A 25,334-nucleotide genomic window follows, 5' to 3' on the forward strand; every position below is an offset into this window, starting at 1 on the left:
ACTATTTGCTCTACATACAAACACAAATTTCCAAAAACCATTGGTATTACAATCCAAAGTAATACATGCCAGTATATCTGCATACAACTAAGGTTACTCTTGAACTCTGATCTTAAACATTACAAGGCTATTATTGCAGTGGGCTACTGTAGCTGGCACTAAGGTCTTATTATGACGTAAATTCTCTTTAATGACTTAAAAGGGTTTTCCAGCATTAGGCTGCAAGTCTGCGTTCACTCTTTGTGCGTGTTATGAGCATTCTCTGGTGCCAGTGCCAGGAGCGTCACGACAAGTATCTGATTTGCATAAATGTGGTCATATGCGGACTTGCATTAAGCAAGCCTGGACACAGTCTAGTTGGAATGTGGTAAAAAAGAGAAAGAAGCCAGCGTTGCCTATGGACAGAACGCAATACATAAAGTGCATATGCACATATTGATTTCTAACTGTATTTAAAAAATGAGACATTTAGCAAAAAATTGATTAATTATTTGAGCCACCCTGCTATACCAAGGCATTCTCAGATGGGTGGCTCAAAAAACTGATCAATTGTTTGCTAAATGTCTCATTTTGAAATACAGTTAGAAATCAATATGTGCATATGCACTTTATGTATTGCGTTCTGACCGTAGTCAGCGCTGGCTTGTCTCTCTTTTTTATTTGTAGTTGGAATGTGGTCAGAAGTATGCAAATCGTATACTTGTGATCACATGACCGCCCATTCCCGATGCAGATAGCAGAGAATCCTCACAACACACACAAAGTGACAGCAGACTTGTAGACTAATGCCGGAAAACCTCTTTAAGTCTTCAAGACCTCAGTGCAATGTTAGGATTCCCAAGTCTGCAGTCACATAGTAACATAGTTAGTAAGGCCGAAAAAAGACATTAGTCCATCCAGTTCAGCCTAAAAAATTCTGTCAGAATAAATCCCCAGATCTACGTCCTTCTAAAGAACCTAACAATAACTGTAAGATACAATATTGTTACGCTCCAGGAAGACATCCAGGCCTCTCTTGAACCCTTCGACTGAGTTCGCCATCACCACCTCCTCAGGCAGGGAATTCCACATAGAGTGACTGCAGACTTATACCCTAAAACCGGACAACCCCTTTAACATGGTGGTATTGTATTCTTATCTGATTTGCCATCATGAACCATTGTGACCTTACCTCCTCCGCATTGCACACTGCACCCTTCCCAACTGCTGTGTGTCCACATATACAGTGGGTCTGGTTGTCTCTCCACCTCAGTTATCTGCTCTGTTGACTGGTTCACTGGGATGGTATACTCATAATGAATGCCATAGTTCTGATCGTGGAAGAGCAAGACCTAATCACAATTCAAAAGAAAACAAGATATTATATTCATGTGCATGTACTGCGTTTTGATTAATTATAAAAGGGGTAATCCGTAGAGATAAAGATTTATTTACATTGTCATAACTTCAAAAACTATAAAGCTCACATCTGGAGTAGTGGTTTCAACTGTTACAGTATGTTCTATTAAGAACTATTCAATGGGACAGAGCCACCGTTCCTGAGTCCGCTCTCTCCTGGGACGCCAAGTCGCATATTAGGGGGCATGGCTTGTTCCAGGCTTCTTATACGAACCAGCCTCCTAATAACAGTTTGTTCCATCAATCACAAATCAGGGGATGTGGCTTTCTCATTGCTTGTTATACAAAACAGTCACCTGACTAAGCCTGATGTGTTTGCACATTTGTAATGTCATCCATCCTTTGTTCTCTGCCAGAGTGACTACCTCTGTGATCTATGCCTGCTTCCTCACAGCTTATCTGTGATACTCATAGCTTCCCTCCAGACACGCTACAGAACTGGAGGCTGCAATTAATGCATAGTCTATTCTCTTGGTAGTTTCCCACCTCATGCAACTTGGTCACTCTTTTTTCATGCGCGTCACCAAGCCATAGTGCAAATTATGAGATATTACAAACCCGCACACCAATAAGGCATGGTCAGAGGGTTGGATTGCATTGCAAGCAATGAAAAAGTCATGCCCCCTGATTTGTCGCTGCATGGAGGAGCAGTTACCAGAAGACTGGCTTGTATGAGAAGCCAGTAGCATGCCACGTCGGATGATCTGTGACATGGCGTCTAAGAATAGAGAGGGTGCACTCAGGAGCTGCATCTCCATAACAGTGAATAGTTCTGAACAGAACACAGTATGACAAATGAAAACACTACTATAGATGTCAGCTTTATAGTTTTTGAAGTTATGTCAATGAGAAAATTTGTCTTAAGTCCCCGAAGTACCCCTTTAATACTTTAATATTAATTTAATAAATAAAACAGCAATTGCTCAAGCTTTACCACTGGTGGGTTATTTCAGTGACCATCATGAGTTTAACATACTTTAACAGAAGGGTACCAACAATTTTTACATTAATGTATGTGTGTGTGTATATAAAAGTTTAGAAGAATATTTAGAATTGAGAGTCCTCAGTGGTTGTTACCTTTTAATGGCTAACTGAAAAGATGGTAACAAATTGCAAGCTTTCGAGACTACTCAGGTCTCTTCATCAGGCATAGACTAATACAATTTCTGAAGAATCACATATTTATACACAAGACAGCACAGAAATAACGCAATAGCTCAGACAAGTGATGTGAAGCGGAATAGTCATTATGGGAGAGGGATAAGCATAAATATTGGAGCAGTTAATAGATAAGCAGTGTGAAGGTTTTATTGCCCTCTGATTGCAGTCTGGTTCTGTGTTGTGATGACCCTAGAAGGTCTGAGGAGCAAATTCCTTAATTGATGTAAAAAGACATAAATTCATGCGACACATTCATACCTGCACTGAATGTGTCGAAAGTTTTCATAAATTTGTACTCAGAGATTCTTCTATCTCTCTCTGAGACTTGAAGTTACCTTTTAATACAAGTAATTTAATGTCCATCATGCTATGACCAGGGATACAAAAATGTTTTGCCACAGGTAGATCCATTCTTTTTTCTCTTATTGTGAGAGAGTCCAAGAATAGGGACATTCTACATGCTTCCCAAAATCCACAAATCCAGGGAGGCCGATTATTTCATGTGTAAGCACCCTTACTGAGCAGGTATCTGGATGGGTAGAGGGTATTCTTAAACCCCTAGTAAAGGATACATCCAGCTACATTCAGGACACAACTGACCTATTGAATAAACTAGCAGCAATAGGTCCTCTACCAGAAGGAACCATCCTGGCCACCATGGATGTGGAATCTTTGTACTCTAATATCCCACACCAGGATGGATTAAATGCCTGCAAAGTCTTCATGGAAAACACTGGGAATGATGCAAATTCTGTGGTGAAATTCAAAAAATGTATCCTCACCCACAATTACTTTGAATTTGACAATAAGATCTATTTATAGGAGACTTGCAAAGCTATGGGAAGTAAAATGGCTCCACAGTATGCAAATCTTTTCATGGCCAAGCTTGAAAGTGACTTTTTGTCCTCATGTCCCATCAGGCCTCTGGCCTACTACCGCCACATTGATGATATTTTAATCATCTGGACGGAGTCTGAGCAACAGCTAAAGACGTTCCACGAATAGTTTAATGAATTTCATTCCACCATCAACTTAACACTCAACTATTCCAGCACTGAAATTAACTTTTTAGACACCATCATTAAGCTAAAGAACAATGAAATAGACATTCCTGTATCAGAAGCCAATCGACCTTCCAACATACCTTAAATGGGACAGTTTCCATCCAAAACACATAAAGAACTCTATTATCTACAGCCAAGCCATCAGATCCAATCGTATATGTTCCAACCCCATGGATAGAGATGAACACCTTGGTCGCCTCAGAAAAACCTTTTTGAATTAGGGCTACTATCCAAGAACAATTGAAAACCAAATTACAAGGGCCACCAGAATATCAAGGAATCACCTGCTACATTACTAAGCTAAAGAAGAGAATAATGGGTGCCTCTAGTGGTCACCTACAATCTAAATCTGGAGGTGCTAAGGGGAGCTGCACAGAAATTACAACCTTTACTGCAAAAGATGCCCGATTACAATCCATATTTCCAGACCTCCCACTGCTGTGCTTTAGGCAGCCCCCAAATTTAAGAAGCATAATTTTGAGAAGCTCCCTGTCCTCTCCAACAGCTGCAGGAACCTTTCCTTGCAACCAGAAAAAATGTAAAACCTGTCCATTTATAATGACCACGGACAAGATAAAGATCCCCAACTCACATCAGGACTACAAGATCCCAGTGTCACGTTGCCGTCAGACTCGGGGCCTGCTGTACCAGCCTCGGCCACTAGGAGTCGCCGGACGGTCACGTCGCCGTCAGACTCCGGGCCTGCTGTCCCGGCCTCAGCCACTAGGAGGTGCCAGACTGTCACATCGCCGTCAGACTCGGGGCCTGCTGTCCCGGCCTCGGCCACTAGGAGGCGCCGGACTGTCACGTCGCCATCAGACTCGGGGCCTGCTGTTCCTGCCTCGGTCACTGGGAGGCGCCGCGGTTCGCCCCCGAGTGATGGCGGCGACAGAGAAGGGGCTCCTGCGCGGGCATCTGATGGACGCAGGCCCTGCTCCTCTGTCAATCATGAAGGGGTTGGTGCATCACCATCTGGCCTGGTCCTGGGGGCGGTCCTGATGACATCATCAGTCCAGGAGCCTGTGAGGGATGACCTGATCCCTCAAATACCTTGGGACTGGTCTTGCAAGCCGCCGGATATATTCTTGGTTCCCCTATGTGCTACTGTGTGATTTGCTATTGTTTGACTCTGACCTCAGCCTGGATTTCTGAACCCTCTACTGCTTGACGATTTTGTACCTCTGCCATTCTCCCGGTTTGTGACCTTGGCCTGGATATTCGATTCTGCTACTGCCTGCCGTTTTTGTACCTTGCCGCTCTCCTGTTTTGTGACCTTGGCCTGGACTGTCGACTGCCACTGGCTGCCGTTTCTGTACCTCCGCTGCTCTCCCGGTTTCTGACTACGTTTTTGGTTCCCCGCCTTCTTCCCTATTGGCGACTGTCCTGCTCTGGTGCACTGCTCCACCAGACAGCCACCCCCTGGGCCTTGCTACAATTCCAGATCCCTGTATAGGGGTTAAGGGTCTCGGGGTGCTGTCCCTACTGCAGTCCAGATCCACGGACGGACGTCACACCCAGGTACGTTCAGTTGCATCACATCTAATGTGGTGTACTTAATTATTTCTACTAAATGTCCAACTGGGGGTCTGTATGTGGGAGAAACATAGCAAAAGCTTAGAACAAAGATGAATTCTCATAGCCACACAATAAGAGAAAAAAGAATGGATCTACCTGTGGCAAAACATTTTTGTATCCCTGGTCATAGCATGATGGACATTAAATTACTTGTATTAAAAGGTAACTTCAAGTCTCAGAGAGAGAGAAGAAAGTACAAATTTATGAAAACTTTCGACACATTCAGTGCAGGTATGAATGCGTTGCATGGATTTATGTTTTTTTACATCAATTAAGGAATTTGCTCCTCAGCCCTTCTGGGGTCATCACAACACAGAACCAGACTGCAATCAGAGGGCAATAAAACCTTCACACTGCTTATCTATTAACTGCTCCAATATTTATGCTTATCTCTCTCCCTTAATGACTATTCCGCTTCACATCACTTGTCTTAGCTATTGCATTATTTCTGTGCTGTCTTGTGTATAAATATGTGATTCTTCAGATTTTGTATTAGTCTAACCTGATGAAGAGACCTGCGTAGTCTCGAAAGCTTGCAATTTGTTACCATCTTTTCAGTTAGCCAAAAAAGGTATCAACCACTGAGGACTCTCAATTCTAAATATTCTTATATCTACTGGCTAACACGGTACAAATATATATATATTTCCTGTATAAAAGTTTAGGCACCTCCTGTAAAAATTACTGGTATTGTTCACAGTCAAGTAAGTTGAAGATGAAATGATCTCTAAAAGGTCTAAAATTGAAGATGACACATTTCCTTTTTTATTTTAAGCAAGAAAAAAAAATATTGTGTTATATACCGTATTTTTCTCTTTATAAGACGCTCCGGATTATAAGACGCACCACAATTTTTGAGGAGAAAAATAAGAAAAAAATATTTTTTAATAAAATGGTGGTGCCTCTTATAATCCTTGCATCTTATTGCTTACCGGGGTTGGTGGCTGCGGTGTAGAGGGGTCCCAGGCTCGCTGCTGGAGGAGGCAGGCGTGGAGTGATGCTGCAGGCCGCATTCAGGGATGAGGGGGGGCTCCGATGTGTGCTGTTGCTGCTGCAGAGTCTTGTGCTGGTGTCAGGTTTCTCCACTTGTCCGGCGGTTGGAGGCCGGTGCTGCAGGTGCTCCGGTGCGGCGTTGTGTGTCCATCGATGCCCGGGGCTCTGCCGACATTGTTTGACAGACCAGAGCCCCAGCATTTCCTTGGTTCCCTGTATATGTGCGCTGAAGTGCCGGTAAAAAAAAAATGGCCGCCGGCGCGTGCGCAGATGGGATCTCGGGACCAGTTCTCAAGAGATGAGATCTGAAATCTCATCTCTCGAGAGCTGGGTCCCGAGATCCCATCTGCGCACGCGCGGCGGCCATTTTTTTGCAGGCACCACCGCGCGCACACAGGGAACCCAGGGAAAATGGCCGCCGGCGCGTGCGCAGATGGGATCTCGGGACCCACCTCTCGAGAGATGAGATTTCAAATCTCATCTCTCGAGAACTGGGTCCCGAGATCCCATCTGCGCACGCGCCGGCGGCCATCTTTTTACCGGCACACAGGGAACTGAGGAAATGCCGGGGCTCTGGCCTGTCGCACAATGTTGGCAGAGCCCCGGGCATCGACGGGCACACAACGCGGCACCGGACACACCCGCAGCAGCGGCCAGCAACCGCCGGACGCCCCCGATCACAGCCTAGGTAAGGCATGTCCGCTTTGTAAGACGCACCCCTGTTTTCCCCCCAAATTTTGGGGAAAAAAAGTGCGTCTTACAAAGCGGAAAATACGGTATACAGTATATTAATAATTTTTTTTCCATTTTAAAAATTAAAAAAAGAAAACTGGGCTGAGGCAAATGTTTGGGCGCCCTTGGAGATTTGTGTGCTCGGATAACTTTCACCAAGGTTTCAGGTCTTAATTAGCCTGTTAGGGTTATGGCTTATTCACCATCATTGTTAGGAAAGGTCAGGTGATGCAAATATCTCAGGTTTATAAAAACCCAGCCTCCTCTATCCTTGTGCCAAAAAACCTCAGCCATGGGTTCTTCTAAGTAGCTGTGTAGCACTCTGAAAATGAAAATAGTGGAGTTCCATGAAGCAGGAGAAGGATATAAGAAGATAGCACAGAGTTTTCAAGTCGTCCTTTCCTCTGTTCGGAATGTAATTAAGAAATGTCAGTTAACAGAAACAGTCGAGGTCAAGATAAAGTCTAGAAGACCAAGCAAAACTTCAGCGAAAGGTGCTCGTAGAATTGCTAGAGAGGCAAATCAGAATCCCTGCTTGACTGCAAAATACCTTCAGAAAAATTTAGCAGAGTCTGAAGTTGTGGTACATTGTTCTTCTGTTTAGAGACACCTGCCCACATATGGCCTTCATGGCTGAGTCTTCACACGAAAACCTGTGTCCTCACCATAAAATTCAGGATTAGAAGTATGCAAAATAACTTCTAAACCTGATGCATTTTGGAAACAAGTCCTGTGGAACGATGAGAGCAAAACAGAACTCTGTCCACAATGATCAAACATATGTATGAAGAAAAAAGGGCACAGAATTTCAAAAAAAGAACATCTCAAGAACCATTAAGTATGGGGGTGAATCAATCATGCTTTGGGGTTGTGTTGCAGCCATTTTAAATATATCGTGGAACTACTGAGTAGGTGCACCAAAAGAAGGTTCCCACACCAGAATAAGTAATTGAAAACATTTTTGGCACTCAGCTTTTGCGATATGTGAAGGATTTTATTTGCAGTCACAAGTATTAAACGTTTCGGCTATGACAATAAGCCTTCATCAGTACACTGCAAATTTGACAAAATATATACATGCAAACAAATCAGACACTACTTGTAGTACAGAAATACAAGAAATTTTTTTTTTTAAATCAATAGTAATCCAAAGAAAGAAACTAAAATCAGTGCACAAGTAATTAGGGAGGACGGACTGAAGGTATTGGAGGGAGGGATTTAAAAAAAAAAAAAAAAAAAAGAGGCAAAGGAAAGAAAAAAAATGCAGACCTACCAGGACTGCTCATGTTCAAAGAATCATTGAATATCTAGGATAAGATAAGAGTGTGCGAGTATAAGTTGCCGTTGTAGTCATAAGTGAAAGAATGTATTTAAGATCAATCTGGGCTAGGTCTATATAACTCATTTGAATGAAGCACCACATAAGAAAAATATGGGCCAAAATGTCCACTAAAGATCTGGAGATCTAAATACAAATAATGTGTCATTAGGCATGGGAACCGATTTAATGAATGTCATCTGGGTTCCATAAATGCTAAACTGACCTGGTCAAAAATTAGAAGGATGGACATCAGTATAATATCCTCAGTATATGTGCATTATAAAGTAGAATCCATTGAAAGGTCTAATGGAGGAAAAAACCACCATAAGCATTGATTTATGATCTGCCAGAAAGAGCATGATGTTGAGACTTATCAATCTCACACATGGGATTAATATATTTATATCAGCTATTGGAAGGTGACAGCTTTGGTAGTGTGTGGATAGCGGTCTGTAAGGTAAAAGTAACCCGGGGGTTAATACCGCTGTAACATGTATAAGTGTGTGAATGAGCCAGCTTACCGTTGGTGGGTGGTGGCCCTGTGTGGCCTGGAGGAACGCAGTATCCACCGCTAGTGCCGCAGGTGTTAGTGGCCAGCGTTGCTGTGGTCTAAATAGACAGTGGGCGGGACTATCACCCAGATTGATAGGACAGCGTCACAGGAAGTGACGCTAGAGCATGCGTCATCTTACTGAGTCTGTGTAACCTGGCAACCCATGGGAGGGGTTGTCTGTCTGTGACGTCAGGCAGGGGCAGCGCTTAGTAGCGTCATCACCCTATGAGCCTGTGTAATGGAGCTGCACATGGGAGGCATTGTTTATGTCTGACGTCTAATGGGGGCGGTGTCAAAAAGTGTCTATGTTTTGTCAACGTTGTATATTCTTGTATATATCTTATAACACCTGAGACGCTGCCCTGCGTCAAAGTAGAAGTGCCCATATTATTGCGAATCAGATGCCATCCTATAAATGAAATATATACTCATAAAAAAGGGGGGGTTTCAGAAAAATTATAAAAAAGAAAAATTGAAAAAATATAAGGAATTATTAATAGACAAAAATATTCGAAAAAATATATCAGAACAGAGGGAGGCGGGAAGGGAGAGTCCGAGGGGTAAAAAGGAGACCAGGAGTGACATTTGAGTGATGATGGTCCAGGAGCTTCTCGCGCGACCAGCGATAACCAGCGGGGGAGCCGGTCGGAGGTAAGTATCACATGCAGCGATATCGCTAGCAATATCGCTGCAACGTCACAAAATCGGTGACTTTACAGCGATATTGCTAGCGATATCGTCGTGTGTAACGGGGGCTTAACTCGTGTATCCAAAAGGCCTCTCTCTGTTTGAGTAGTCGGACACGATTACCACCTCTCCGGGGGGAAGGGACATGTTCAATGACTAAAAATTTTAATTGTGGGATAGTATGTCCAGCTGTAATAAAATGTTGCGGTAATGGCAATAATGTATTGAAGCATCTAATTGTGGACTTATGCTTACTGATTGCGGTCCCTTATCGGTTGAGTAGTTTCACCGATATAAAGGAGCCCGCATGGGCATTTAATCTGGTATACCACATGCGAAGTATCACAGGTGGTAAAGTCTTTGATCTTGTATCGTTTGCCTGAGCGTGGGTGATAGAAGTGATCACCCTTCAATACATTACCACACTGATTACAATGTAAGCATGGATGGGTGCCCGTTTTGGGGGTTGAAAGAAATCTTTGTGTGGACGATCTTGCACCCGAGCCAATGTCGGCCTTGATCAGAGTGTCCCTAATATTCTTGGGACGCTTGTAACAGGGTAAGAAATTTTGGCGGAATTCAGTGACCTCTGGATGTGCCTCCCTCAAAAGTCCCCAGTGTTTCCTTATGGATCGATGTAAGATATGTGCATAAGGGTGGAATGTGTGGACAAAAGGAATTTGTCCTTTCACTGAATTGCGTGTGGAGGTAGGAGGATGTAATGCACTGTCCAATAAATCAGTGGGATAGCCTCTATCCTTAAATTTATTGTATATCTCATTGACTCTGGTTTTACGGATAGTCGAATCAGAGACTATCCGTTCTACCCTCTTAAATTGTGAAGAGGGTATGGATCTTTGAGTAGAGAGAGTATGTAGACTCTTATAGTGTAAGAAGCTATTTCTGTCTGTGCTTTTGATAAAAAGGTCAGTACTTAAATGACCCTCCCCGTTCTTGATAACCTTTGTATCAAGGAAACTCACTTCGCATAGATCACTGGTGATGGTGAAAGATAAACCTGATCAGGCTGTATTCAGTGTGTTTATGAAATTCCTCCAAGGTATGTAGTGGACCCGTCCATATGCAAAAAATATCATCTATAAATCTTTTCCAGACTAAACAATGGGTCTTAAATAGCGGGTTAGGGTACACTATGTCGTCCTCAAAGGTCGCCATGAACGTATTTGCGTAAGGGGGCGCGACGTTGGACCCCATCGCGGTCCCCCTCGTCTGCAAATAAAATGTGTCTTCGAAGAGAAAATAATTCTTCGCGAGTACCAATGTCAGTAATTCCACCAAATTCCGCCAAAATTTCTTACCCTGTTACAAGTGTCCCAAGAATATTAGGGACACTCTGATCAAGGCCGACATTGGCTCGGGTGCAAGATCGTCCGCACAAAGAAGATTTCTTTCAACCCCCAAAACGGGCACCCATCCATGCTTACATTGTAATCAGTGTGGTAATGTATTGAAGGGTGATCACTTCTATCACCCACGCTCAGGCAAACGATACAAGATCAAAGACTTTACCACATGTGATACTTCGCATGTGGTATACCAGATTAAATGCCCATGCGGTCTCCTTTATATCGGTGAAACTACTCAACCGATAAGGGACCGCAATCAGTAAGCATAAGTCCACAATTAGATGCGGCAATACATTATTTCCATTACCGCAACATTTTATTACAGCTGGACATACTATCCCACAATTAAAATTTTTAGTCACTGAACATGTCCCTTCCCCTCGGAGAGGTGGTAATCGTGTCCAACTACTCAAACAGAGAGAGGCCTTTTGGATACACGAGTTACAAAGACTAACACCAAAGGGCCTCAATAGGGAATATGACCTATTATCATTTTTATAATTTGCTCTCCATATTTAAGGGGGAATGTATTTAGGTTGACGGTTTCTCTATATAGTTTGTGGTATCCGCTGCGTGTTTGTTTACTGGACTTGAACGTATACAATTGGATTAGGGCTATGTTTATGATGGGATACTGTATTTGTCATTAAACATGTGATCTATACAATATGATTCTAATATATTGTCTTATCTTCACAGAGCCGTTTATATTGATCATCACGCAAATGTCACTCCTGGTCTCCTTTTTTCCCCTCGGACTCTCCCTTCCCGCCTCCCTCTGTTCTGATATATTTTTTCGAATATTTTTGTCTATTAATAATTCCTTATATTTTTTCATATTTTCTTTTTTATAATTTTTCTGAAACCCCCCCTTTTTTATGAGTATATACTTCATTTATAGGATGGCATATGATTAGCAATAACATGGGCACTTCTACTTTGACGCAGGGCAGCGTCTCAGGTGTTATAAGATATATACAAGAATATACAACGTTGACAAAACAGACACTTTTTGACACCGCCCCCATTAGACGTCAGACATAAACAATGCCTCCCATGTGCAGCTCCATTACACAGGCTCATAGGATGATGACGCTACTAAGCGCCGCCCCTGCCTGACGTCACAGACAGACAACCCCTCCCATGGGTTGCCAGGTTACACAGACTCACAGGAAGATGACGCATGCTCCAGCGTCACTTCCTGTGACGCTGTCCTATCAATCTGGGTGATAGTCCCGCCCACTGTCTTTTTAGACCACAGCAACGCTGGCCACTAACACCTGCAGCACTAGCGGTGGATACCACGTTCCTCCAGGCCACCCAGGGCCCCCACCCACCAACGGTAAGCTGGCTCATTCACACACTTATACATGTTACAGCGGTATTAACCCCTGTGTTACTTTTACCTTACAGACCGCTATCCACACACTACCAAAGCTGTCACCTTCCAATAGCTGATATAAATATATTAATCCCATGTGTGAGATTGGCAAGTCTCACCATCATGCTCTTTCTAGCAGATCATAAATCAATACTTAACGTGTTTTTTTTTCTTTTTTTTTCCTGCATTAGACCTTTCAAGGGATTCCACTTTAAAATACACGTATACTGAGGATATTATAATGATGTCCATCCTTCTAATTTTGTGCCCAGGTCAGTTTAGCATTTATGGAACCCAGATGACATTCATTAAATAGGTTCCCATGCCTAATGACACATTATTTGTATTTAGATCTCCAGATCTTTTGTGAACATTTTGGCCCATACTTTTCTTATGTGGTGCTTCATTCAAGTGAGTTATATAGACCTAGCCCAGATTGATCTTAAATACGTTCTTTCACTTATGACTACAACGGCAACTTATACTCGCACATTCTTATCTTATCCTAGATATTCAATGATTCTTTGAACATGAGCAGTCCTGGTAGGTCTGCATTTTTTTCTTTTTCCTTTGCCTCTTTTTTTTTTTTTTATAAATCCCTCCCTCCAATACCTTCAATCCGTCCTCCCTAATCACTTGTGCACTGATTTTAGTTTCTTTCTTTGGATTACTATTGATTTAAAAAAAATTTTTCTTGTATTTCTGTACTACAAGTAGTGTCTGATTTGTTTGCATGTATATATTTAGTCAAGTTTGCAGTGTACTGATGAAGGCTTATTGTCATAGCCGAAACGTCTAATACTTGTGACTGCAAATAAAATCCTTCACATATCACAAAAGTTGAGTGCCAAAAATGTTTTCAATTACTTATTCTGGTGTTGCAGCCATTGGCACAAGTAATATTTCACAGGTAGAGAAAAATGGATCTAATTAAATTTCAATAAATTCTTGATGCAAACATAACACCATCTGTAAAAAAGCTGAAGATGAAAAGAGGATGGCTTCTATAAATGGGTAAGGATCCTAAACACACGTCAAAATCCACAATAGACTACCACAAAAGGCGCAAGCTGAAGGTTTTACAATGGCCCTCACAGTCCCCTCATCTGAACATCATTGAAAATCTGTGGCTAGACCTCAAAACAGCAGTGCATGCAAGACGACCCAGGAATCTCACAAAACTGGAAGAATTTTCCAAAGAAGAATGGATGAAAACCCCTGAAACAACAAATGAAAGACTCTTGCCTGGCTACAAAAAGCGTTTACAAGCTGTAATACTTTTAAAAGGGGGTGCTACTTTGTACTAACCATGCAGGGTGCCCAAACTTTTGCACTGGCTCATTTTCCCTTTTGTAATTTTTAAACTGCAAAAGATGAAAATACATAGGTATATTTTTTTTTTACTAAAATATAAAGGAAATGTGTATTTAGCTTTAGACCTTTTAGAGATGATGTATCTTCAACTTGCTTAACTGTTCACAATAACAGCAATTTTAACAAGTGCTGCCCAAACTTTTACATGCCACTGTATATATACAGTGAAGGAAATAATTATTTGATCCCTTGCTGATTTTGTACTGCCCACTGACAAAGACATGAACAGTCTATAATTTTAATGGTAAGTTACTTTTAATATTGAGAGATAGAATATCAAAAAGAAAATCCAGAAAATCAAATTGTATAAATTTATTAGCATTTTGAAGTAAGAAATAAGTATTTGATCCACCTACCAACCATTAAGAGTTCTGGCTCCTACAGACCAGTTAGACGCTCCTAATCAACTCGTTACCTGTATTAAAGGCAGCTTTCTTACATAGTCACCTTTACAAAAGGCAGACTCAATTAATCAGTCAGACTAACCTCTACAACATGGGTAAGACCAAAGAGCTTTATAAAAACATCAGGGACAAGATCATAGACCTGCACAAAGCTAGAATGTGCTACAAAATCTTACGTAAGGCGCTGGGTGAGAAGTAGACAACTGTTGGTGCAATAGTAAGAAAATGGAAGGAATACAAAATGACTGTGAATCGACATCGATCTGGGGCATCATGCAAAATCTCACCTCGTGGGGTATCGTTGATCATGAGGAAAGTGAGAGATCAGCCTAAAACTAAACAGGAGGAACTTGTTAATGATCTCAAGGCAGGTGGGACCACAGTCACCAAGAAAACCATTGCTAACACATTACGCTGTAAAGGTTTAAAATCCTGCAGTGCCTGCAAGGTCCCCCTGCTCAAGAAGGTACATATGCAGGCCCATCTGAAGCTTTCCAATGAACACCTAGATGATTCTGTGAGTGATTGAGAGAAGGTACTGTGGTCAGATGAGACAAAAAATGAGCTCTTTGGCAAGAACAACGTCCCTCTGTCAAGCATGGAGGTGGAAACATGTTTTAGGGGTGTTTCTAACGGCACAGGACTACTCCACCGCATCAATGGGAGAATGGATGGAGCCATATACTGTAAAATCCTGAGTGACAACCTCCTTCCCTCTTCCAGGACTTTAAAAATGGGTCCTGACTGGGTCTTCCAGCAAGACAATGACCCAAAACATACAGCCAAGGCAACACACGAGTGGCTCAAAAAGAAGCACATTAAGGTCATGGAGTGGTCTAGCCAGTCTCCAGACCTTAATCCCATAGAAAACTTATGGAGGGAGTTGAAGCTCCAAGTTGCCAAGCGACAGTTTCAAAATCTTAATGATTTAGAGATGATCTGCAAAGAGGAGTGGACCAAAATTCTTCCTGACATGTGTGCAAACCTCATCAGCAACTACAAAAAACATCCGACTGCTGTGCTTGCCAACAATGGTTTTGCCACTCACTGCAAAATGCAAATACATTTATTTAACTTACACAATGTGATTTTCTGGATTTTATTTTTGATATTCTATCTCTCAATGTTAATATTAACCTACCCTTAATATTATAAACTGTTCATGTCTTTGTCAAGCTTACAAAATCATCAAGGGATGAATTCATTATTTCCTTCACTGTATGTATATATATTACACAATATTAAATACATAAATTGTCATTCTTTTTCCTTTATATGGTTATGGGGAAGGTCATGTCGCTTGATCAGTTGCTAAGATACGTTTTACATTAGCCACGTGGACACAAGGAAACTCAGTGGGAAAAGAACCGATAAACTTTAATGTGAGGGTATGCTCTGTGATATTTGGAAGTGTAGGGTGGGAGAGGAAGTAAGCTGTGTTCACAGTTGGATCCTGTGCTCTCTGCCTCCTGCTTTATAAAAGAGGTGATCCTTTTCAGTATAATCCTGCCTGTGATGATAATGAGATGGCTGCTTAGAAGTGATCTCTACAGAACAGGAAGTATCAGCCTATTGTGACTGCTTACAATAATAGTAATATGAAAAAAAGTAAAAATAAAATGAAACAAAATTTTAACAGAAAACATGAATTATAAACTAAATAATTTACTTTCTGTGGTTACAATCTCTTCAAATCCTTTTTTTCATAAATCCAGAACATAACTTAATTCAATTTAGGAAATTTCGGAAACCAAAGACCATATTTATTGTTGGGTGTTGTTACTGCAGAAAAAGGAGTCTGCAATCTGTTCACAATGCTGCATTTCCATTGTCAATGTAACTCCGTAACCGGGCAGTTTTGGATCAACTTTGTGCTGTTGTGGTTCTGTAATTGTTTTCTGATGCTGCTAACAAAATCTCCAGCTATTAGCAAAGTGCTGTGTCTTCCCCTACATTGTTTAGACCGCTTTCTATTCACAGCCTCCCCTTTCAGTCCTCTTTTTGATTATGTTTTTCAGGCCGCCCGTTTCCTAGGTGAGGTGCTGTTGGATGTCAACTCCCACTCTGAAAGTTTGCCTGTTCATGGAAATGATTTTTTGATGCACTAGTTTAAAGCAGCAAAAAGCTTTGTCTATACTGGGATAGTTGCCTAGTTAAACACAGGACCAACAGGAAAAGTTCTGACTGCAATGATTTCCTTGGGTGTTATCGGATAGCCCACGACCATGTTATACGCTCGTGTGAGCGAACCCTCACGCACATTATAACCAGGCTACTCATATGTGGACAACATGAATGACTGCAGTAAGCAAAATATCTGATTTTGGGTAAAGGAGTTGTTTCATGTTTTCTTCTGGAGCGCACAACTCTCAGGTCCAGGCTTCCTGCTTTGCAGGGAAACGTTGCGCTCCTAAAGATTGAGCCACAAAGCCTGGTCATGCCACTGGTCCAAGCTGAATCTCAGTGTCTCTACACTAAGCTTGAAATGTTCAACAATTCAACTGTTCACTCAGCACCTCCAGATCAAACTGTAGGATCTGAATTGCAGGATCATAGCCTGAGAAAGACGATTGTCCACTTAACTGTAGTCTGATAGCTCAAAAGAGGTATGCACGGTAGAATAGGACTCATCACACGGTGGTCACCTTGTCGTGGTTGATGGGCATACATGAATTGGCCAATTTATGCGGTAAGAACCTTCATGTTTGTAAGTACATTTTACTGAGTAATAACATAGTTTAGATTCAATATCTTCAGTGTTTGCATATGTCTTGACTCATATAGAATGCTGCTGTGTTTTCTTTTTCTATATAATGCAGCTAGTACCTATTCACACTTAGGAGTTGCTGGTCAGGTTTGTTCTCTATAGATATTCATTCATACACCTCCTAACGGGTGTTACTCTGGTGCTGTCCTAAGAGTACACACACAGAGTGGCCATCCACCACAGGGTTAAAATATTCAAGAAATGATTTTTTATTGCACTTATTCCCAATACTAAAAAATATCAATTGCTTTACAGATATACAATCTGGTTGCCCGCTGATTCCTGCCTGAACCTGGGTTGCGCCTTACTTTCTGCTTGTTTGTGGTACATGCCCAAAGTGAGGCGAAACCCAGGGTCATGTACCATGACTGTAATCCTTGTGCAGCCTTCGGACAGCATCAGAATAAAACCGGTTTGGAAGTGTACGATTTTTGAAAAGGTGATGGTGCAGAAAGCCACCCGAGTTGGGATACACCATTTTTCTGTGTACTCAAGAGTTTGATCCGGAGTAGAGATGAGCGAATTTATTCGGATTCGGTTCCAAATATGATCGGAATCGAATTATGTTTTTGCAATATTTGTCGAACACAGCCGAATCTCATTAGAGTCAATGGGAGTAGAAATTACCGAATATGTTAGGAACCGATCATAAGACATACATTTAGCACGAATAGTGTACGAATATGGTCCGAATATGTCAAAATCAGACTCGAAGCCAAAATCCGAACAAATTCGCTCATCTCTAATCCTGAGGTGGTGAGTTTCTGGTTAAATTTTAATTATCCAAATTGTCTCTTCAGAGAGGAAGAGGACTAGAACTCTAGTGCCACCTATTGGAAGTAGCAATCCTAAAAGTCAGTGTTGACCCTTTAACGATAAAGGGTCAACAATGACTTTTAGGATTGCTACTTCCAATAGGTGGCACTAGAGTTCTAGTCCTCTTCCTCTCTGAAGAGATAATTTGCATAATTAGCATATTTCCCAAAGGAGCATTGCGGCTTATGCGTCTCCTCACCTCGACATGCTTAGGCTGGTTTCACACTTGCATTTTTTGCGCTGTTTTTTTGCAGCGCAAAAAAACGCATGCGTTTTTCCCCCCATACTTTAACATGGGTGCACATACACATGCGTTTGTACGCATTTGTATGCGCATGCATTTTTTTGTAGTGTGTGCTCAGGCGCACAAAATGCATCCTGTTGCATTTTTTGTGAGTCCGACTTGCCCCCAAAAAACGCATGCGCACGCAATGCGTTTTTTTTTTTTTTACAGCAAAACACCCATTATAGTCTATGGGTGCGCATACGTGCGCATTGTAATGCGCACGTATGCGCAAAAAACGCATGTGTTTTTTTAAAAAAAAAACGCACCAAAACCCGCAAAAAAACGCACACAAACGCATGATGCGTTTTTTTCATGCATTTGTGTGCGCAAAAAACGGGCAGCAAAAAAACGCAAGTGTGAAAGTAGCCTTAGCATGTCATTCTCTGCAAGGAGAAGTGATACTTCTTGGATATCGGTCAGACGCCTCTCACACAGCCAAACCAGATCTCACACTTTGCACTGACGAGGGGCAGTACCCCGAAACACAGTGTCTGCAAATTGAGATTCTGGCTTGGCTTTTATCCTAAGTCATGTAACAAGGCTTGTTAAAGGGTCGACATTGACTTTTAGGATTGCTACTGCCAATAGGTGGCACTAGAGTTCTAGTCCTCTTCCTCTCTGAAGAGACAATTTGCATAATTGGCATATTTCCCAGAGGAGCATTGCGGCTTTAAGTCTCCTCACCTCGACATGCTTAGCATGTCATTCTTCACAAGGAGAAATGATACTTCTTGGATATTGGTTAAATTTTGGAACATTTGAAGACCAGTGAAGAGATGCTGGCAATGAGACATTTGTTTTTAACAAAAAGGATTGTGGATGGCTTTATTTTATATTTTGTGTTGCTACATTGTGAATCCAGACAGCTTGAAAGTAAACCTGTCGTATCAGATAATGCTATTAACCTGCAGATGCAGGGATAAACTGAAAGGGTGGCGCCACTAGGGAGAAAATGAACTTTCTTCCTCCTGGAAGCCGCCAACTTTCAGTCATACAGGGGTCCCGGTGTGGCTACAGGCATTGCTCACTATACTGTGAATGGTGGCTGTAACCACACCCCAGTACTTTGAATGACAGGTCGCTCTGCAATGCTTCAGCTGTAGCTGCACCGACACACCTGTAAGACTGAAAGCTGGTGGCTGCTGGGAGGAATACAAGTCATTTTAAAGTGGTGTTTATTGACTGAGCAGATGTAGATTTGCTCTATAATTTATGCCGAATCCTGGAGTAAATTATATTAGATATGTTGGGGCCTGGAGGCCCCTCTGCTCCATCTAACCACTCACCCACTGCTCCAGGCACTTTTGTAAAGTGGTGAGAAAAGCTCAAAATGAAATAATTGGGGAGGAAGCTGCAAATATTAGGCATTTTCATTTACTTTTTTTTACACCAAAAAGTAACGTATAACTCTTGATAAAATCCCTTTTCTTCAGCAAATTCCCTTTCTGAGCTGAAATATTAGGAGAGCACTTTGCAAATGAATGACTATGCTGATCCTCAACTAGTTATTATTTGTTTTCCATACAATCTTTTAGGTTCCCTGAAGGAAATCACTGACCTGAATTAAACATAATGTAACTAGCCAATAAATGTGGTTACACATTGAATACCCAATTATCTAAAATGTAGACCTAAAATTACAATCTAGTGCTGCACTACTCATGGTAGAAAATCAATGGTCATAGGCCTAATAGAAGAGATCATTCAACTGCTAATGGCCAAATCAGCACTACTAAAAAAGCATTTCTATGGCACAGAGAGAAATGTATCATGTTCTTCATCCCAGAGCACAAAATAGGCATAAAATCCTCCAATGAATGCCTAAAATTGCATAAATAAATGGCAAAATATTAAAATATTGATATATTACCATTAGATGCAAAGGGGTTTTAGTAGGTCCTTTGGCAGACATCTTCTCCCATAGTCCTCGGCGTACATAACGGATGGTGGTCCCTGCGATTTGAAACTCACCAGGAAGCTCAATTTTCCAGTCGCTGTTAATGGACTTCTTAATAGAGTCTTTCAGCGCTGAAAGAGTTAAGCACAAGGTAATATAAGGAATGATACACTTGCAGGATAAAATGTCAGAGCCAGGTACATTTTACATTTCCTTTATCCAGGGAAAATATTTTCCATCACATAAAGTGACAATCGCACTATGGGCTCCTTGCACGCCCCGGCTTCTTTGCACATGCGCTTATTTCTATATTACCCCCTCTATCTGTTCCCCAGAACGGTCTCTCAAATTCCTACATTCTCTTTACTCATTTTGCAGTTTTTCCATCACTTTTTCTGCCAAGTTCTCTTCTTTTCTGCTACCTATGGCCCATGTGCTTCTGCTCAGCCTCCAAGAGCTGAAATTGCTGCAAGCATCAAATTACTTTCTATATCCCTAACTTGTTCGTTAGCAAACATTGTATTTTCCTTGGCTTTTGCAGACAGCGGAGTCTATGAAGACCCCACTGCTGGTGCCCGCACACATTTCTGCGTGGGATGTGATGTTATGATGAGGAATGCATTCTACCTCCATCAAAAACCTAAGATCACCTTTAAAATATTCATTGAAGCCTGCTCTAAAATTGATGTCTGTTACACACCATGTAGACATTATGGCCAACATTATGCGCTGGACCTAAAAATTATATATGTTTTAGTATAGATTTATAGCAGTAAAACTGGACATAGAGAGCCCAATCACCTGTATAGATGCCTCCACCAGCTGAAGTTTAGAAGATTTCTATATAAAGTTTCATAATTGATTATACTATTTAATAGTATGCAGCAAACGCTTAAAAGGGTTTTCCCATCTCATAAATGGACAACGTATTGCTAGGAGATTCCATAACATTATGATCAGTGGGGGTTCATCCCTGACGGATACAATGAAGGTGACACATAGCGCTGGTGTAGTGCTGTGCCCACTGCTAGATTTCCCCAGCACAGAGGTGCACTCGAATGGGGCTCTCGGCTGTACTCTATATTGCAGTTGACCACGGCACTGCTGTTCAGGGGAATAACAGTGAAAAGTATGCAGCACTTCTCCAGAGCTGTATCTCCTCTGTTCTTACCAGTGCTGGGTGTCTCAGTGGCAGTCAATGGTTTAAAATAACAAAATCAGGAAGATTACCTGTGGAGACCCCGGCCTCTCTAGCTGCTCCTCTCTGCCGCTTAACAGAGGAATTTGGTGAAAAGATAAAGCGATGACGTCCCAAAAGATTTAGCCACTGCAGCCAATCATTGGCCGCAGCGGTCCTTTTTCGTAGATGGTATATTACAATCGCAGCCCTGTCAACAAAGATCTCCAAGGAGCAGCAGAGAAGAGCAGCTGAAGCTGCAGAGACTTCCACAGGTAAGTCATGCTTATTTTGTTTCATCGTCTTCCCTCCTGTGCATTTACAAGTCAGTACAATTCCAGTAAGTTTTGATTTATTTTTTATTATTTAAGTGGTGAAAACTTCTGAAATTGTAATGTTTACAATTTTCTGTCGCTGGAACTGTGTGAGGGCTGTTTCTTGAGAGAAGAGTTGATGTTATCATTAGTGTTACTTTGTGGTACATGCAATATTTTGATTGCTTATTATGCTATGTCAATTTTTTTTTTTTTGGGGGGGAGTGGGATACTTTTAAGCAATTCCAGCATTCTGACCATTTCATTACCACATTTACTGTAAGGATTTAATCATTGCAGATCTTGATAAGTCAGACTTTTCTAGGTATGGCAAAATCAAATAGGTCTTTTTCATTGCTTTATTTTTAAATTGGGAAAAGGAGCAATTCAAATGTATATATATTTATATATATACCGTACAGACCAAAAGTTTGGACACACCTTCTCATTCTAAGAGTTTTCTTTATTTTCATGACTATGAAAATTGTAGATTCACTCTGAAGGCATCAAAACTATGAATTAACACATGTGGAATTATATAATTAACAAAAACGTGTGAAACAACTGAAAATATATCTTATATTCTAGGTTCTTCAAAGTAGCCACCTTTTGCTTTGATTACTGCTTTGCACACTGTTGGCATTCTCTTGATGAGCTTCAAGAGGTTGTCAACGGAAATGGTTTTCACTTCACAGGTGTGCTCTGTCAGGTTTAATAAGTGGGATTTCTTGCCATATAAATGAGGTTGGGACCATCAGTTGTGTTGTGCAGAAGTCTGGTGGATACACAGGTGATAGTCCTACTGAGTAGACTGTTAGAATTTGTATTATGGCAAGAAAAAAGCAGCTAAGTAAAGAAAAACGAGTGGCCATCATTACTTTAAGAAATAAAGGTCAGTCCGAAAAATTAGGAAAGTGTTCCCAAGTGCAGTGGCAAAAACCATCAAGCGATACAAAGAAACTGGCTCACATGAGGACCGCCCCAGGAAAGGAAGACCAAGAGTCACCTCTGCTGCGGAGGATAAGTTCATCCGAGTCACCAGCCTCAGAAATCGCAGGTTAACAGCAGCTCAGATTAGAGACCAGGTAAATGCCAGACAGAGTTCCAGCAACAGACACATCTCTACAACAACTGTTAAGAGGAGACTTTGTGCAGCAGGCCTTCATGGTAAAATAGCTGCTAGGAAACCACTGCTAAGGACAGGCAACAAGCAGAAGAGACTTGTTTGGGCTAAAGAACACAAGGAACGGACATTAGACCAGTGGAAATCTGTGCTTTGGTCTGAGGAGTCCAAATTTGAGATCTTTGGTTCCAACCACCGTGTCTTTGTGCGACGCAGAAAAGGTGAACGGATGGACTCTACATGCCTGGTTCCCACCGTGAAGCATGGAGGAGGAGGTGTGATGGTGTGGGGGTGCTTTGCTGGTGACACGGTTGGAGATTTATTTAAAATTGAAGGCATACTGAACCAGCATGGCTACCACAGCATCTTGCAGCGGCATGCTATTCCATCTGGTTTGCGTTTAGTTGGACCATCATTTATTTTTCAACAGGACAATGACCCCAAACACACCTCCAGGCTGTGTAAGGGCTATTTGACCAAGAAGGAGAGTGATGGGGTGCTACGCCCGATGACCTGGCCTCCATAGTCACCAGACCTGAACCCAGTCGAGATGGTTTGGGGTGAGCTGGACCGCAGAATGAAGGCAAAAGGGCCAACAAGTGCTAAGCATCTCTGGGAACTCCTTCAAGACTGTTGGAAGACCATTTCCAGTGACTACCTCTTGAAGCTCATCAAGAGAATGCCAAGAGTGTGCAAAGCAGTAATCAAAGCAAAAGGTGGCTACTTTGAAGAACCTAGAATATAAGACATATTTTCAGTTGTTTCACACTTTTTTGTTAATTATATAATTCCACATGTGTTAATGCATAGTTTTGATGCCTTCAGAGTGAATCTACAATTTTCATAGTCATGAAAATAATGAAAACTCTTTGAATGAGGTGTGTCCAAACTTTTGGTCTGTACTGTGTAATATATATATATATATATATATATATATATATATATATATATATATATATATATATATATATATATATATATTTTACTTTATCTTTTACTCACCTTGGAGGCATTGAACCTGTGATCATTTAATTGCCTATTCTACAGGGTGGGCCATTTATATGGATACACCAGGGTGGGCCACTTATAAAGTTGGATCCAAAATGGCTGACTTCAAAATGGCCGCCATGGTTACCACCCATCTTGAAAAGTTTTCCCCCTCCCATATGCTAATATGCTACAAACAGGAAGTTGATATCACCAACCATTCCCATTTTATTTAGGTGTATCCATATAAATGGCCCTGTATATACTGGAATACCTCAGCATTGTAGTAGTTAGGGAAAATTATGTTCTCTACTCGCCATAATGGCAGCCCCTTCAGCAGGCAATTGGCTACCATGGCAACCCACTGGCACCCTGCGATTGTGCCGCAGTGAAGCTGATGGGCACCTGAAATAGTGCAACACTCAGCAGTGATCAGAGGAGGCTCTGGTGGCTGCTGCTGTACAAGGCCGATACTGGCTGTGTAACACAGCTGGCATCCACTGTGTATGGTGCAGGAACTGCTCCCTATGTCCAATCCATACACCCAACGTATAATGTACATGTACACTCTAGATCAATAAGGGGATAAAGCATTAACTAGACATTGCCATTTTTTAATTTTTTCCAACATACAATTCTTACAATAGATAATCACTGAGGCCAGTTATCGCAGCACCCGCCAATACAGACGTCTAGGGGCATCTGAGATCAGGAGTTTGAGTAGCAGAGGCTTTCAGAGGTAATGCTTATTTTGTTATTTTAAAAGGAAACCGTCACATTGGAAAATACTATTTACCTGCAGATGTATGGTATAGGATTATTCTGCAGGTAAATAGCATTAATAATAATGCTGCCCGGCCACCTTACTTAAAATGTGGCTACCAGGAGAAAATTAACTTACGGTATTTACTCCCAGGAGCTGCCGGCTTTCAGTCATAGGGGCGTGCACGGAGCGGCTACAGTTCTGTACTGTGAGTGGCGGCTATAAGCACGCCTTGGTACTTTGACTGACAGCGCATCTATGCAGAGCAGGTTGTCAATCATAGTGCCGGAGCGTGCACAGTATATTGATCGGTGTTGTGAGCGATTACTGAAATTGCTCCAACCACCACCTCTGTGACTCCACGGAGGAAATAAGTTCATTTTTTCGGTTATCTACAGTTCTACTAGTGGCACAATGATTCCATTAAAACATTCTTTCTAAACCTCATGTGTTATATCATAGGAGTACCAAGTGCAAATATAAAGAAATTTTCACTTCAAGAGCTTAATTTTGCTATAACATCACTTAATACACTGCAAAAGAAGAGCTCCCCAAGAAAGAGATCTGAGTGTCTGATGTGAGATCCTGCTGCCTGACCTCCAGAAATCAGAACGATAGATGAAATATAAATCAGTCTGTGCCCCATCAATCGACCCCAGCATTATGTGATACAGCAGTACACTTCTAGAACCATTCATTCAGACTTCTACTCCTCCAAAACAAATCCCAATATCTGACCACAAAGCCTCTTCTAGTTTTTTGGTTTTTTTTTCTTTGGGGGGTTTGCTACCACACTCTGCATTATAAGATTGTACTGTGGATATGGATACCAATGTAGGAATATCAAATCTGCTTCTGTTGTAGATAAACAGAAATCAGCTTGTTTACCCAAAAAACTATGTGCTGGCTTATCTTCTACAACTCGAATCCTCCTGGCTCCTGCAGGGATGATAGCGGCTTCGATATAACCTGGAAGGAATAAATACAGTGAGCACAAGAAATGAGCAAACTGATGGGGATACAGGAACACCTAAAATAAGAAACAATAACTATACACTAAGTGATACAAGGTGCATGCATAATGGTTGCAACAAGATATAACATGCCTAAAGTGTAGGCTCACCATTGCTGATAATTTTATAGTTCACATACAGGTATAATCTACAAAAGACTTTAGTAAATTAATTTACTAAA

At 41.6% G+C, this 25,334-nt stretch overlaps 1 protein-coding gene across 3 annotated transcripts in view; it reads right to left on the bottom strand.

Annotated features, from left to right (window-relative positions):
- The window catches only part of ADAMTS17 (ADAM metallopeptidase with thrombospondin type 1 motif 17), a 428,881-nt gene that overhangs the window by 83,170 nt on the left and 320,377 nt on the right, over positions 1 to 25,334 (bottom strand). For all 3 annotated transcript variants that reach the window (XM_073568808.1, XM_073568807.1, XM_073568809.1), the window contains 3 exons: positions 25,029 to 25,109; positions 19,750 to 19,907; positions 1,172 to 1,331 (listed from right to left, as the gene is read on the bottom strand). In XM_073568808.1, the coding sequence (XP_073424909.1) occupies positions 1,172 to 1,331; positions 19,750 to 19,907; positions 25,029 to 25,109 (399 nt within the window). The remainder of the gene's footprint in view (positions 1 to 1,171; positions 1,332 to 19,749; positions 19,908 to 25,028; positions 25,110 to 25,334) is intronic.

The sequence above is a fragment of the Dendrobates tinctorius genome, unplaced genomic scaffold (genome assembly GCF_039654945.1).
Source record: "Dendrobates tinctorius isolate UK_male_01 unplaced genomic scaffold, ASM3965494v1 ptg000022l, whole genome shotgun sequence".
NCBI classification, from domain to species: Eukaryota; Metazoa; Chordata; class Amphibia; order Anura; family Dendrobatidae; genus Dendrobates; species Dendrobates tinctorius.